The sequence below is a fragment of the Hoplias malabaricus genome, chromosome 1, assembly GCF_029633855.1.
Source record: "Hoplias malabaricus isolate fHopMal1 chromosome 1, fHopMal1.hap1, whole genome shotgun sequence".
Classification (NCBI taxonomy): domain Eukaryota; kingdom Metazoa; phylum Chordata; class Actinopteri; order Characiformes; family Erythrinidae; genus Hoplias; species Hoplias malabaricus.
The window spans coordinates 19,986,650-20,004,057 of record NC_089800.1 but is presented as its reverse complement, the minus strand read 5'-3'; the positions used below and the strand labels follow the sequence as shown (position 1 = coordinate 20,004,057).

The following is a 17,408-nucleotide window of genomic DNA, read 5'->3' as shown; positions in this document are numbered from 1 at the left end:
TTCAGACTTCAGGGTAACCACATTATAACAGAGAAGTTAAAACCTTTCCACATTCATTTAAAGTAGAAGACGGAAAGCCAAAGACGGGAGAAGGGGGAAAAGTGGGGTTTTCCCCCCGCTAGATAATGCCACATGTGCAGATTAGAAAAACTAAATCAATCCCATGTGCATATTCACTAACGTCAAATAAATGTAACTGCAAGGTAAAAGCAAGGCGAATGTTCATAAATAGGGCTCGACGATACGGGAAAAATTTGTATCACAATATATTTCTTAATTTTGATCAATACGATATAATTCAGATATCAATATAAACCGTGCAAAATCCACTGAATAATTTCCAAGAACCAACAAGAAACATGACATCACCCTCAAACATAAACCTTATGGCTTTGTCAATACTAATAGTCATTCATTATCTGTAACCACTTATCCAGTTCAGTGTCGCGGTGGGTCCAGAGCCTACCTGGAATCATTGGGCGCAAGGCAGAAATACACCCTGGAGGGGGCGCCAGTCCTTCACAGGGCAACACACACGCACACTTTTTTTTTGAGTCGCCAATCCACCTACCAACGTGTGTTTTTGGACTGTGGGAGGAAACCGGAGCACCCGGAGGAAACCCACATGGACACAGAGAGAACGCACCAACTCCTCACAGACAGTCACCTGAGTGGGAATCGAACCCACAACCTCCAGGCCCCTGGAGCTGTGTGACTGTGAAACATACCTGCTGCGCCACTGTGCCGCCTCAATATTAATATTTTAAAACTAAAATTTAAATTGAATGCTGAACTGATGGCAGCGCCCTCTAATGACCGTCAGTCAGTGACAGATGCTGTAAGTAATGTATACTGAAATACTGAATATGTGTTTACAAATCATATCATTGTTATTAAAACATTTTATATTGCGATACATACTGATATTAATTTATTGTCCAGCCCTACACCCAACAATAATTTAAGTGAGTAATTTAACTTCACTGACATCTTCTGGTAAAGGATTTCCATGTAATTGAGTTTGGAGAGAAAGAAAGGAAGGAGGGGGAAGAAAAAAAAAAATACCATAACAACTTAAACTTAAAACACATTTTATTCTGCTGTTATATCTTATTTACCTCATTCAATATTCATGACACATTGTTTAATTAGTCATGGAACTTTCATTACTTGTGTCATGAAAAATTTAATCTCGTGATGTTATGTTTTACAGTTGAAATTACATATTTATTACCTATTATATTTACATACACAGAGAGTGTAAAGTACTTTAAAAAAAGGTAACATTGGGCACTGGTACTGAGCTCTGGGTACAGGTTCCATGAACTCATATGCTCTTTTACACATGTAGAGTAGAGCCAGTATGCACTCTCACTACAGGAAATGTTCTGCATGGTTTTGGCATGGGGCAGTGCATGTGTAGCGCGTGCAGGAGGCACGGCAAGAATTCACTGTAAATTATCCAGAAAATTACCTGCTTGGGCATTGCCCAGACTTTGTATTAGGAAGCTCATGATGTTATTAGTTTCACAGCTGAAATTACATATGTTGTTATAACAGAGAGAGTTAAATATTTAAAATACTACCGTTGGGTACTGGTACTGAATTCTTGGCACAAGTACTGTGTCTGAGGACAGGTAATGTGCAGTACAAATGTTTAGGACCAGAGATTTTCATATACAGCTCCTCCAGGTGATGTCCGGAAAGGTTCTGGGTTCTATGTACGTCTTATAGAGACTAAATTATCAACGTGAGATAAAAATGAGCTCTGACACTAAGGGAGAGAGGAGCATGTGCAACAGTTAAGTGTGACTGACTGACCCTTTGCCATGTGGTAACGCACATGCATCTAGTGCAGAGGCACGGGTGTGTGTTTCACTCACCTGGGGGTAAGTCAGGGTCGGTGGGGCTTTGCTGGACTCGACGAGGTTTAGGCACATTCTTCTCAGAGGCACTTCGACTGGAAGCACAGCTTTCATTCTCATCCTACAGAGAGACACACAAAAAGGGCATACACATTTTACTACAGAAGTTACATCTGATGAGGAGACAGGGAAGAAGGGAAAAGGGAATGAGGGGAGAAGGTCAGCGTGAGGGGCACTTTAAAAGGTACTGCAGGTTTTATAGACCCTCCTAGACTATATAAATAAACTCTAACTCCAGGATGAAAGCAGAGCTGCAGAGAGTGTGTGCACCATTACATGGTGCTGGTATGCGAGTATACCACAGAAGGAATGTGGAGGAAGGCCACAGTTCTCCCAAGATGAACAGTAACATAAACAGCAGTAAAGGCCACTCAGGTAATTTAGAGTGGGACCTGGGTAAGCACGGGAGATAACAGTATTTACTGCAAAGAGGAGAGGTGCAGGTCAGGCCCACAAACAGGGAGTAAACTAGGGCAGGAAAAGGTGCAATAAGAGAAGCAGAGGCAGTGTGTTGGGGTCAGCCTATCACCACCAGTAAACCTTTATTACATCAGTGCAGCAGTCCAACTAAGTATCGTTTAAATATTACCCATTCAGTATGGCTTTAGGAGGGTCATCACCAAAACCCAGCAAATTACAGCAGACACTTTATCAATGACAAAGCTAAAGGATTACCTCAAAACACCTGCTCTTCCACCCTGACAAGGTCAGTCTCCCTCGGTCTCTACAGGGTGGTCCCATAGTGTTTAAACAACAATATTCTAAACTACATTCCCTTAGAGTTCATTCTGAATTGTATTAACTTACCGAGGACACTTATCGTTTTCTATTGCCTTGGCATTGATGAGACGTCAGACCACTTGTTCACGTATATTCATCCACTGTTATTTCAACACAAGTAGCTGTCTGAGGGCACTTTGCTTTTATTATTTTTAGGTAAATGACAGGCATTATAAATGTTTCTCTATAACTAGCACAACAACATGCTGAAAAACACCTGTTTTAAATGTTTTAAATGTGCAAGTATTGTTTTCTTACCTTAGATTGTAGCTACAAAATCCTTAATCCAAATACCAATATTTGTTAAGGCAATGCTGAATAACGAGAGAACAGAGTTGAACGCGTATATATAAAATGCTAGTATTTTTTGGGGGTTTTTGGAAGGGAGATACGACAAATGTGTAGTGATCTGCACTACAAACTGGTTAGAGGAAAACTTTTTTAATTTTTTAAAAGTTTTAGGGAAAGTGTGAAAACCAATAACAATGAAGCTCGGACACAAGCTTTAATTAAGAAAATTGCAGCGCGCAGCTCACAGCTCAGACAACAATCTCCATATTCATCCTTGAGTAAAATAAAGTATAAACAATTATTTAAGATCTTTGGAAAACAATCAACATGCCCTGAAAATAGAGCATTTCGCCCAAAATAGCATCACCTGTAGCAGCCTACTATCTCCGTGCTGATTAGGAGGGTGTGCCATGTGTTACAGCTCAGCCTCCAACTAGCTGTGATTCACAGTTAAAAGGGCATTACGATCTCTGACCTCGCAAACTGATCACGAGCAGACAGCCGCAGGGACAACGCCAAACTCTCTCTGGTGCGTGCACACACAAACTTGTATCAACAAGCTGGGTGTCAGATCCAATCGCCTGTAACCACCCTCTCCACACATACACGTCTCCCAGCCTTGATGTCGTGATTAAACAGGATTGCTGCTGGGGAATGATGAAGATTACATTTTAAAGATGCTTTGCAAAATGGGAGAGTGGTGAAAATGCATTTTGACCAGGCATCATAAAGTAAACACAGTCATGCCAAAACACTCGACAAAGCGGCACGAAAAATATTTATAGTTAGCTGGCAACCACATACACTTTTCCATCATGCAGCACTGGGAACTAGTAAACAAACTGCGAGTAACAATAAATAAGTCATCAGCATTTCATTATAACACACAGAGAGAGAGAGAGAGAGAGAGAGAGAGAGAGAGAGAGAGAGAGATTACTCACACCTCGTTTAGCAGTATTCAGTGTTGCTCTCTATGTAGATTTGCAGTGCTCGCTGGCACAGATACACAAGCTGCTGTGATTTTGATTCCTGACAGAAGTGAAGTGTAAAAGAGCTATTTATGTCTTTATGGGAGGTCTATGTGTAATGCAGTCAGAGCAGAGACATACACCTAACCTGTTACACTGAACATTATATATAAAAAACACACATACACACACAAATAAGAGAAAAAAGCAGGAAATATAAATAAGGGCACAATGAGAAATCATGAGAAGTATAGGCTATATTCAGCGTGTGCACGGTGTGTGATATTAAATGGCCAAAGAATACAGGAATGTTGTGGCTGCAGGTCGGAAGAGAGTGGGGTGGGCTCTATGTGAAATCTCTGATGGACCCTGTGTATGATTATAACCACTCAAGTCCCTAAACAACATGCACATACCTAACACATTCTTAACCCCGCAGTGTCACCGCTGTACTGAAAAAAGCCAGCACCCAGTGACCACCACAAGGCAGCACCATTTATTGGACATCTGTAAAATGCCCAGATCATATAAGGGTTTAAAGGAACACTAGGTAGCATTTTTATCTTACATTTACAGCTTTAGAATCATTGTAAAGCTCCACTGACCTATAACAGGGAGAACAGGAGACTAATTTTGGAGGATGGTAGGAAAACACCCTCCCCCTCCCCCCCTTGACATCAGGACTGTGCTGTAAAAATAAATCACACTCTGCAACTGCAGGGAGAGCCCAGGAGGAAAAAGACCAAATCTTACCTAGTGTTCCTTTAAAGCTTAAAGATTGCTTTTCATTAAAATAATTAATTTTGATTTAAAGCAGACATACTATGAAACAAATAACTCACTTTTCAGTGAATCAGCACATTGCTGTGTGTATCTGGAGTGTACACCAACACAAAACCAGAATTAAATGATTTAATTGACGTATAACATTGTCCTCGTTTAGGTGTTAAGTTGAATTTCTTGATGCAGCCCCAGACCGTTAATTAAAAAGTTTTTACTCCCAAGCTCATATGGCGATATTTATCAAAGCAGCATGACAGTTTTCTTGTAAAGCCATCTGAGGTCTCAAAGGTCACATACAATCAATGGTAGTTTTGGGCCTTGGCCTAAAGAAAGACTTTAATCTGGGATTCTTGAAACTTACACAATATTCTTGTAATCATACAATCAAAATATGAGTTGTTTTTGAACTGTATAAGTATTCTCTCCTAAAACCTGGCACAAAGAGTAGAACCAAAGCCCATCTGAGCTTGCAATTACTGAGCCTCTGAACCTTTTAGATTCACATGCTTAATGTTTAATATTTCAAAACACTGTTATTTTGAATGTTCTATATATGTTTCACTCTTATTTTGACTCTGTCTCATTCTGAATTTTCTTATATTACAAATTACCATCAATTGGCCAATACTGGAAACACTTTTTGTGTTTTTCTTGTATTAATAAACATGCAAGAGAATTAACAAATCAAAGATTCTTGTTCTAGTTGCATTAAAGAAAAAAAAAAAAACATTCTTGTGATGTTATGTTTCAGTGACTTAGATGTTCCGCTGATTATACTAATTACAATCATTGGTAAACAATAGCTAAATTGTTTACCAATGATTCTAATTATGATAATAATTATTGTTGTGTCAGGTTAGGGCCGACTGGATCAGAATTTATTAGGTCTGTTCTGGGAGAATTTGATTTGGCAGGGATTTGTTGAGATGTCCAGATTTTACGGGATTGTAGAGGTTGGCCTGGATCATTCAACATCAGTGCGTAATCTTAGGGCTGGACAATGATTCAACATCAGTATTTATCGCAATATAAAATGTTTCAATAATGATATGATTTTTTTAAACACATTTTCAATATTTCAGTACACATTATTTACAGCATCTGTCACTGACTGACGGTCATTACAGTCATCAGTTCAGCACTCATTTTAAAATGTAGTATATAAATACTAATATTTACAAAGCCAATAGGTTTATGTTTGATGGTGATGTCATGTTTCTTATTTGTTCTAGGACATTTCTCACATCGATATCTGAGTTATATTGTATCGACCAAAATTAAGAAATACATTGTGATATAAATGTTGGCCGTATGGACATTTGAACAAGGTTATATATAAAAATAAAAATAAATAAATAAATAAAAACCAAAGAGCACAACTGATTTTCACTACTGGGGGTTTAAAGTTTAACGTTTAATGGTTGATGATATTAACACAAAACGTTACATAATATATTGTACTGCAGTGGCAGCAGATGACTCAATTGGGTAAAAACAGGTCTTTATGTTTATTTGTTGTATGTACAGAAGCACTCAAAGCATTACTTTTGGACCCATGATTGCAAGTGATATTTTTTTATTTTGCAATTTACAGATGCTATATATATATATATATATATATTTGCATAAACACTCTCCTATGACTTACTACACTATTTCTGTTTTATTTACATTTTGATGCTAAAACATTAAAATCCATAAATGTAGAGGGTCAACTATACTTGGAAACATTTAGTAATGGTGGCATTTTAACTGTAAGTAACAAAGGTCCTATGTTATCTACTCAAGTATCCAAGACAATTTACACAATTTCTAAAAGAGCCTTCATCTGACTTTGTGCTCCTTTAAAATTAGTCTAGACACCACTGGCACTGTTACGACTCCAGAAGCTTTTGATGCTTCATGATGATGCGGATTCTCGTCAATGACACAGTGGTTCCTTGTTAACGTCTGGGCACCCCGTCTGCTCTTGTTTCAGTGAGCCAGAATGTTCTGGTCTGCAAGAGTCCCATCAGCACTGACACCAAAAACGACTAGTGGTTCAGTCCGGATGGGGGGTGCAGAATAAAAAGAAAAAAATGTGGGATGGAGAGAGGGCTGTAGTGAGTGAAATGGAGAGTGCCAGATTTAGATCTGACGCTGTAATTCTTCAGATGTCTCCATCATCCAACCGCAGACCAGCCACACACACACATGCAATCCTGAGATGTGAGGCATTCTGCCTGCACCGACACAGCAGCTAATAACTGCAATGTGTTACAATAAAGCACTACTCACTCTCACACACACCAACAACCGCACACAAAGACAGACACACATACACACACACACACACAGCTATGAACTCACCCCAAAACCACAGCAATTTAAAGAAAACTCTTGTAAATTTCTAATTCTTAACATTCCGGGAGAAGGACTCAGAAGACTTACAGGACTTTATCATTAGCATTACTCTCAACCTAAGTACAGAGACTCCTTGAGTGCATGTAGGTAAGAAAATAAGAACACACACACACACACACACACAAAGTATATATTCTACAATTACAGACTGCAGTCCACCTGTTTCCTGTGCATACCTGCTTTTCCCCCATTTCACCCTGCTCTTTAATGGTCAGGAAGCCTATAGTACCTCCAGAGAGCAGGTACGATTTGGGCAGTGGATCATATTCAGCGCTGCAGTGACACTGATGGTACGAGTGGATCTGACACAGCAGTGCTGCTGGAGTTTTCAAAGCTCTCAGCATTACTGGACTGAGAATAGTCATCAGACATTTTTGAGCATTTTCACTGAAATGTACTGTTACTGACCTGTAATAGCAGTAAACTCGTAAGTCGCTCTGAATAAAAGCATCTGCCAAAATAAAAAAGTGTTTATATCTTTGGCCTTGTTGTCAGATGAAGCTATTCAAGTGCAATTTTGTCCCATTATTCCTGTAAACAAGACTTAACATTGGCAATTGAGGATATAACTAGGTACTGAATTTGTGCTTGACAAATGTTTCCCAAAGTAATCCTGAGCTCCCTGTAGTTATACTGATTATATAGTGATGGTTCTTGATGCTGTGTCATACGAAGGATCAGATATCATGTTTATAGAGCTTAGCTTATCTTGCCCTTTATTGACTGAGATTCCTTAAATATTTTAATTAGTTTATGCAACATAGATGTAAAATTATCCAGTGCCTTTCCTGTTTCTTTAAAGAAGACCTGTTTTACATGTTTAAAATATAAGGCCTGTGTGTATGTGAGAAAGTTCATAAAGAAATGTAGGCTATGCTCAAATTAGTCCATATTGCAGCTTGTCTTCTGTAAAATAGACACAGAGTTCTCCATGTCAAAGACAAAAAGGAATATTCAGACTGTTATCAGTGAAAGGGACAAAAGTTAAGGTGTGTGATAGTGGGTTACTACAGTACACATGAATAAGGTGACGTACACATGTGAAAATACCACTGACAGCAAGGCATAGGTTGGGATTTTAGAGAAACATATATGGTCAACAAGTCTACGTCTTTTCCTGGGCAGTCCATTTCATCAAGACAATGCTAGCCCCGACTCTGCACATGCTACGACAGCATGGCTTTGTAGACAGTGTGTGTGTTGGTCTTGCCTACCTGCAGGACTGATGTCTCCAATTGTTATGAGAATGGCTGACCACCCGAATCATACCTGCTCTGTGGTGGTCTTCTGGGGTTCCTGACTACTGAACAACAGGGTGAAACGGGCAAACAAACTATGCAGAGAAACAGGTGGACTTTGCACAGAGTTTGCAAATGTAGGAAAAGCAGGGTCAATGGAGATGTGGGAATGCATACATGGAGGTGGTTATAATGTTATGGCTGATCGGTGTATATGGCGCAACATGAAGAGGAGAGTCAGACAATGGTACCTACATTTTGCTGAGCACAAGCCTCTGTCCCAAATGTTTTTAAGTATGTATCATGAAGAGGTGGACGATACAACCAAAATCTATATCACAATATATTTCTTAATTTTGGTCGATACGATATAATTATGATATTGATATGAACCAAAAAAAGCTACAGAGAAACTACCAAGAACTGAAAGCAACATGACATCACCATCAAAACACAACCTCTAGGCTTTGTCCATATTAATATTTTTATATTAACTTTAAAATTGAGTGCTGAGCTGATGACAGTGCCCTCTAAAGACCATTGGTCAGTGACAGATGCAGTAAATAATGTGCACTGAAATATTGAAAATGTGTTTAAAAATCATATCATTGGTACTGAAACATTTATATTGTGATATAAATTGATACTGAATTATTGTCCAGCTCATTATCAGGCATTAAATTCTAAAATATGTTTACATCTCCAAAATATACCCAAGCTGGTCTGTGAAAACACTGGACAATGTTTTGTTGCATTTTTTGTCAGTTGAAAAAAAGTATAAAAAGAAACAGCAAAACACATTCTTGTTTTTAAAGGCATTTTCCAATATTATCTAATTTTTTAAAATGGCTTTATCATTTAACAATATGGGTTTATTAAATAGCAGTTCTCATTTTGGCTGTATATTGTAAAACAAAATTTTTATACACTTTTACAAATTTTAAACATATCTAGTACCAAATATAAAAACAAATAAAAATGATCCAGAACCAAATGTTAAGCATTTGCCGTTAAATTTATTTAAACTCTAACTATAACCCTATTTTAAATTACTCATGGCTTAGTCACAGAGAGAAGAATCAGGAAACAAATGGCCGCATGTGGTACCTGTTTAACATTTTCAGGTGCATTGTATACAAGATTAACAGATACATTTAGTTATGTCCAGAATATGTGAAACTTAACAGGGGAAATGCACACTGTAAAAGCATTACAAATAAATTAAATATGACTGTGACTGACATTTAGCCTGCATTACTAGCTAACTTAACATACGCACATGTTAAATGATCCCAAGGGGGGTGGGGGGACATGAGGTTAGGTGAAATATTTCAGGCCCTTTTTCAAATATAAAGTGTGTGTTAATCTGTATTATATTAAATGTTTAAAGAAACTTGTGATACTGCTTTCCATGAATTTTTGGCACATCTTTCAATGTCGTTATTTTTAAGGACAATTCAGTGCTGGATAATAGAATGTTTATTCTAACATTCATTAAGAATTCCCGTCTACTGCAAGAAGTGTAGAAAAAAAGGAATAACACAAATTTGGATCAAACAATAATGATTTTTTTTTAAATTAAGTATAAAGTTATAGCAATAAAATAGTTTAATTGAACATTCAAATATTTACTCAATCATTCTGCACAAGGTAAAATTGTTTGCACAGGCAATTAATTTGCATTCAGGGAACATGAAATATGGCAGACAGCTTAACCACACTCTGGCCATATTATACACTGGTTAAATACACAAGTCAAACACTCCCATTTCCCAGAGACAGATTTATATTTATTTTTTAAATATTATAATGAATTTCAGAGAAAATTACTCTGAGACAAAAATGACTGTATTATAATAAGAAAAATCTAATTATTTATTTCCACTCTGCTAATATGTACACAGTCAACACTTTTAGCTCCTTTAAATTGACCCTTATAGATTCTTTCAATTAGCTTTAATAATAGATTTTAATTCCTTAAGTGGCGCAGCAGGTAGTGTCGCAGTCACACAGCTCCAGGGGCCTGGAGGTTGTGGGTTCGATTCCAGCTCCGGGTGACTGTCTGTGAGGAGTTGGTGTGTTCTCCCCGCGTGGGTTTCCTCCGGGTGCTCCGGTTTCCTCCCACAGTCCAAAAACACACGTTGCAGGTGGATTGGCAACTCGAAAATGTCCGTAGGTGTGAGTGAATGTGTGTGTGTCTGTGTTGCCCTGTGAAGGACTGGCGTCCCCTCCAGGGTGTATTCCCGCCTTGCGCCCGATGATTCCAGGTAGGCTCTGGACCCCCCGCGACCCTAAAAATTGGATAAGCGGTTACAGATAATGGATGGATGGATGGATGGATGCATGCACCAAGCCAAATTCCTTTTATGTGTAATATACCTATGAAATAAGGCATTTCTGCTTCTAACAACTGATCCTGCTATTATTAAAATACACGGAGTAAACATTATCAATCAATTGGGCATTGGATGAATTCTATGTAGGGTTGGACGATATGGTAAACATTTATATCATGGTATGTTTCTTAATTTCGGTCGACGATATAATTCGAATATCAACAAACAATAAAAAAGCCACAGAAAAACTGCCAAGAAAAAACAAGAAACATGACATCACCAACAAACATACACTTCTCTGATTTGTAAATATTAACGTTAGTTTTAAATATTTAAAAAATAAACTGAACTGATGATGTAACTAATGTATATTGAAAAATTTCAAAATGTGTTCAGATCATATCACTGTTATCGAAACGTTATATTGTGATATTATATTGATATTGAATTATAGTCCAGGCCTAATTCTATATGTAATTAATATGTACAGTAGGCCATTTTATCATTTCCAAGTGTGATTTTAAAAAAGCTGTAAAACAAATCATAAGTCTCAAACATAAATGGCAGACTGCAATGTTATCTGCTAATCTTTAAGGCTCAGTATTTTCCTCTGAGTTAATTAGCTTGAATAAGTATTCCTCCTAGGATCTGAATGGCTCTGAGTGCCGAGGCTGTGATTGGAGTTTCATGAGGGTTATTGTGAGAGGCTGTAGAGTAAACCACCAGCATACCACACGGGCACCACCGCAATAGCACCATGACCAGATGACTAGAGCGCAATAGCAGCAAATAGTGACATACCCACCATTTCTCCACACAATATATAGTGAAGATCAATTCAAAATATATGACACAAAGAATTCAAAGCAAATAGCTGAATAAATCCAACAGGATTCTGCTTGGCAATGGCTTCATGTGGCTAAACATAACGACATGATGATGTTTGAGGATGGTCTCTACTTAATGACGTTTGTATGCCTCTGTGTGTGTGTGTGTGTGTGTAAGAACTTGGGATGCAGATTAGTGGCACAACAGCAGCTGTACTAATTACAGCTGGGTTTAGGGCTGGATGATACGACTTTAAATCAAAGGATGAAACTCCAGTGGACTGTTAGCAATATAACTATTCAACAATACAGATATATAGTATATATACAGATATAACATCAGACGTGGGAGAATCTGAGTCAAGTTTTTTGTCCATGTTTCTGAACAAGAGTGTTATGTTATGTGCAGTAATTTTTCATTGCATAACGTAAAGCGAAATGTGTCTTCCGCATTTAACCCAGCTGTGGCAGTGAACACACACACAGACACACACACACACACATACACACAATTGTGGGTTCAGTGCCTAGCTCAAATGCTCCTCAGCTGTGGATTGAGGAGGAGGACAGTGCTGTTGCATCACTCCCACCGCCCCCAGTTTTCCTGTCACTCGTGGGAATCAAACCAATGACCTTTCAGCCCTAAGCCCTCTGCTCTAACCAGTAGGCCACGACTGCCCAGTTGCTCAGTGTTCTTCTGGCATAAAATGACGTGTCAGCAAATATCAATTTGAAATATCATCAGTGTGTGTGTGTGTGTGTGTGTACGCGCCCGTCCCGACAGACTGACAGGGAGTTAGTAGGTGTCATTTGACAGATTTTACCCCAGGGTATGGACAACAGTAAACATGTGTCACAGTAAAGGGCTGTGACAGAAACACACACACTTGACATTTTTGGGGTTGTGTTTCGACAGTGCACAGGCATTGTTTTATTCAGAATATTGGCTTATTAGTGCCAGTAGAGGAATCATCGTCCCCCGTCTTTGTTTCTTTTCTCTCGTCCCCCCCTCCCATCTTTCAGGCTCTGTCTCTGATGTAGTACAGATTCTCTGCAAGCTATTTGGTCTGTGCATTCTGGCAAATCAAAGGGTAGATTTCCGGCAGCGTAAAGACCTAGATTACCCAGTTTGTGCTGATCTGATTACAAATGTCCAGCGGCTGTATGTTCCTTTTCCACTCAACTTAAGCCTGCACATAGGACACTGGCTTTTCTTTCATTCAGGATAACAACACCAAAACAGTCACACACACTCAGCAGCAGCCCATTAGAAACACACTGGGGAACTGATGAAAGATTGTACTGCTCAGTCTGATTTCTAAAGGATGTGTCAGAGAGAAGGAGACAGGGAGAGAGAGACAGAGAGAAGGAGACAGAGAGAGAGAGCCTATCAGTTTAATTCCTACTGCATGAAGCACTGTTGAAGCCATTTCTGTTCTCTCTCTCTAATTAGGTTTATAGAGTTAACGCTGCAAATGCCGTGATCTAGCCAAGTTAATATCATCAGTGTTCATACACACATGCCAAGGCTCCAAGACCTCACAATCAATCTTCCACAGATTTCTAATGAACTTCAAAAGGTTTGCGGATGTTTTTATAGGAATATACTCAGCTGCTCACTGGAACTGCAAAAACAAACCAGATCAATTATCTCATTAATCATTTCCACACATACCATCAGCAGCACAACCGAAAAGCCTTTGACTAAACTTGGCCTGCAAACTCAACCATGAAAGACTTGAAACTATAAAGACATTCCACATTATACACGTAACGGTGCCATTAATACTTTTAGGCAAAGATATCCTGTCCGCATGTCCTCATCACCTATGTGACATTCACGGGTAGTTATGGTGACACGCAGACACTCGTATCTTTATAACAGCTTAAACTAAAGTCACTTCAAACGTAGTTCATAACTTGACATGAAAAGATAAAGCAAGGATCAAGTAGAAAAGTGTCACCACAACAGCAAAAAAGCAAGAGTTCAGCTAATAGTTGTCCTTTCAGAGTCATTATACGAGTGTATAATTTGTCCAAATGTCATTTGCAATTTTCCAAAATATCCTTCTATACTGACAGCCTCCGGTTATTTATTAACTTTAATAAATACATCTTTGGAGGTTACTTGCAGGTACAGAGCAGCAAAGGCTCCTGACCTCAAGCTATATGGCATATGCTCGCACACAAACCTAAAAACGACACTAAAATTCCAACCAATGGAACGTGATTGCTCTAACAGTAGTGGCTGCACAAGACCATGTTCAGACTTTGCACTCAGGCCCATGTGTTACAGAGCTTTACCTCTGAAGTCTATATAATCAGCTCTAATTGGTTCCCTTTAGACAGGCTTCTACAGAACCATATGGCCCTGTGAGTGCTGCAGCTACCATACTGTCTGCGCTGCCTTGCTGCATGGGTGGCACAAGTAACCACTGACTGCTTCTGTACAAATAAATCCACCTTAAACACCTCACACATTCCATTTTTCAATAGCAAAATATTTACTGCTGTATCCACCTACAACAACAAATGTTCCAGAGAGGGAGGCGGTGTCAACTTGATGGCCTGCTGGGATCTGCTGCGGAAACTATCAGCTAGCATTTAAGAAGTGTATTTGTGTTCCTCTGCAATGGAAAGTGAGTACACCTCATACACTGGAGGCTGATGTAACCAATTGTTTATTGGAGCTTTGAAAAACACATGTTGATCAGCAAGACCATTTAGTAGAATAGGGGGCTGGATGGCACTGTTTTTTGGGGACTAAAGTCCCGACAAAACGGGTTCGGATAAATATCTGTGGGGCATTTTATTAATGGTAAAAAAAGTCATAACAAGGAGATGATCATGGAACTTACTCCTGATCCTCCTGTAATAAACGACTGGATAAATCTGATTAATGAGATATATGTAATGTGTAATCAGACTGAAAATGCCTACATTTGTAAAATTTTGGTAAAAGTGGGTTAACTATATTAAGATTATAAGACTCATTTAAGATTTCATTGAGATACAGATTGAATGATTATTCTTCTTCTAAATCCCCCTCACACTCTCTCCAGTTTTTTCTTCTCCCCCATTTTTAAGGCACTCTTCCCTATTTCAATGTAAATAGTTACTTGTCTTGTACTATTTAAAGAAGAGAAGAGATGGAAGATATAAAACTAAATATAAAAATAAATAAATAAAAAAAAGAATAGGGCTGAGCGATACGGCCAAAATTGATACCGCGATATTTTTCTTATATGGATATGAAAAACATAAAATCCAGTGAAAAACGTCCAAAAACAAACAAGAAACATGACATCACCCTTTAGTCCAAGCCTCTGCACTGTCCAAGTGCCACATCCTGCCTCTACCACTTCTCCTACTCCTAAGAGAGTCCAGCTCATTAATGGCAGGTCTTGGCTTTGCACTGCAGATTCCAATCACTCAAACAAAGCAGTTTGGATTTTGGAGAGAAACTTAAATCGAAATCTTTAAGCATTTGATTGCAGTAGCAACAATGACAAGAGCCTTTGTTCTTGGGACCCTAAAATGAGCGTTCCTTTCAGCTGATGCCAGCATCTGTCTTTTCTCCCTCTCCCTATAGCTTTTGAATGTAGATCAAAGTCCAACTGCATGGCATGACTTCATTCTGCTGCCATGAGGGTTTTAAGTTTGATGTGTTGTTAGGTTTTTGAATTTCTAATTATTAAAGAATCAGCTTAAAAAGGCATCATATGCTATCACACTTTCTCTCTCTCACTCACACACACACCCAAGTCCAAGCACATTAAAGAAGCATATTGTAACCACAGACATACCCACATACATTTTGTGGGCAGCTGTACCTCAGATCACTCCAACTGTATGGGGTTTAAGGGTTCACTGCCTGATCGTAGAAAACCTGTATTAAACAACATCCCATTCTCTGCACACTTGGATACATTCAACGCTTAATGACAAATAGCAATGAAACTAATGACCTGTTTTCTCCAACATTTGGTGAATGACGCTAAGGGTATTGCAGTCCAATCCTGGTCCTGGAGATCTGCTCCCCTCTACAGTTCAGCTCCAACTCTAATCAAACACAGCAGATCCAGGCAACAAAGGCCTTCAGGAGTATTTCACTATTAGAGCTGGGTGTGATGGATCCCAGGTCTAGAGGGTGGTAGATCTCCAGGACCAGGATTGAGCAGCTCAAAGAATCCTGCAGCCTTAAAAAATAAAAAATTAAAAAGAAGAAAAAAGAAAATGTGAAAAAAATTCTTAAATGTGATCTTTTTTAATCTGATACTAATCTGTAATATTTTAACTTTACAATTACAGGTTCAAATCATTGTGTTGCTCCACTGAGCTGCAACACGGAGAATACGGCCTCTGTTGTTGCTACTACTCCAGGCTCAGCACTGCAGAAACTGCACTGTGTAACCATGTAGGAACCACCCCCTCCATACACCCTTCCCCTCCTCCTCACCTTTAGGAGAGTGCTGTTGAAACAATTTACACTCTGTAGCTTTAGGAGGAGCTAAAACAATATCAAATCGTACTTAGTGTTACTTTAAGATAAAAGTTAAGATAAAGTTCTTCTTCTTTTTTTTCCATGGCTGAAGTGCAATCAAGCAAATCACCTAACACCCCCCAACCCTCCAACTCCGCTGAGGATGGAAGCCCACTGCTCTGGGTGTGTGCGTTCACTGCCCCTAACCACTAGCGTGAGTGTGTGTGCGTTCACTGCCCCTAACCACTAGTGTGAGTGTGTGTGCGTTCACTGCCCCTAACCACTAGTGTGAGTGTGTGTGCGTTCACTGCCCCTAACCACTAGTGTGAGTGTGTGTGCGTTCACTGCCCCTAACCACTAGTGTGAGTGTGTGTGCGTTCACTGCCCCTAACCACTAGTGTGAGTGTGTGTGCGTTCACTGCCCTTAACCACTAGTGTGAGTGTGTGTGCGTTCACTGCCCCTAACCACTAGTGTGAGTGTGTGTGCGTTCACTGCCCCTAACCACTAGTGTGAGTGTGTGTGCGTTCACTGCCCCTAACCACTAGTGTGAGTGTGTGTGCGTTCACTGCCCCTAACCACTAGTGTGAGTGTGTGTGCGTTCACTGCCCCTAACCACTAGTGTGAGTGTGTGTGCGTTCACTGCCCCTAACCACTAGTGTATGTGTGTGTTCACTGCCCCAATCAATAGTGTGAGAGTGTGTGTTCACTGCCCCTAATCACTAGTGTCAATGTGTGTGTTTACTGCCATAGATGGGTTAAATGAGGTCAAATTTCATTGCATGGTTGTACAATGATCATAAAGCGTGTTACTAAAGCATGTCAATAAAGATATGTCAACTCTGGTCAACCTTACGAAAGTCTCATTCTCATCTTAGGATTGAGTATTACTTCAGGTAAACCTTTAAAATGCTCATTTTCATTCATTCATTCACTGCTTATCCAGTTCAAAGTCGCGGTGGGTCTGGAGCCTACCCAGAATCACTGGGCGCCAGGCAGGAACACACCCTGGAGGGGGCGCCAGTCCTTCACAGGGAAACACACACTCACACATTCACATCAGAGTCAGCTATCCACCTACCAACGTGTGTTTTTTAAATGAAGTTTTATTTTAAAATTGGACTCATTTGTAAACTGTAAAACGCAGCATGAACGCTTCACTAAAATGTTCTTTTCCTTAAAAAAAAAAAAAAAAAAAAAAGAAGAAGAGTTTCTTGAGATAAGTCTTACAATAATTAAGACTATAGCAAAACAATATTTGAGAACGTCTTACAATTTTTTGGAGAAGATACTTCTTAAATTTTTATTTTGGAAACTTTTGTAAATCCGGCCAGTGAACTTTGAAGTATAAAGTATCGCTGTATGACACAGTGTAA

At 39.2% G+C, this 17,408-nt stretch overlaps 1 protein-coding gene across 6 annotated transcripts in view; it reads right to left on the bottom strand.

Moving 5' to 3' along the window:
• The window catches only part of LOC136695523 (intermembrane lipid transfer protein VPS13B-like), a 175,053-nt gene that overhangs the window by 154,418 nt on the left and 3,227 nt on the right, over nucleotides 1–17,408 (bottom strand). For all 6 annotated transcript variants that reach the window (XM_066669991.1, XM_066669683.1, XM_066669758.1 and 3 more), the window contains exon 4: nucleotides 1,884–1,986. In XM_066669991.1, coding sequence (XP_066526088.1) covers nucleotides 1,884–1,986 — 103 coding nt within the window. The remainder of the gene's footprint in view (nucleotides 1–1,883; nucleotides 1,987–17,408) is intronic.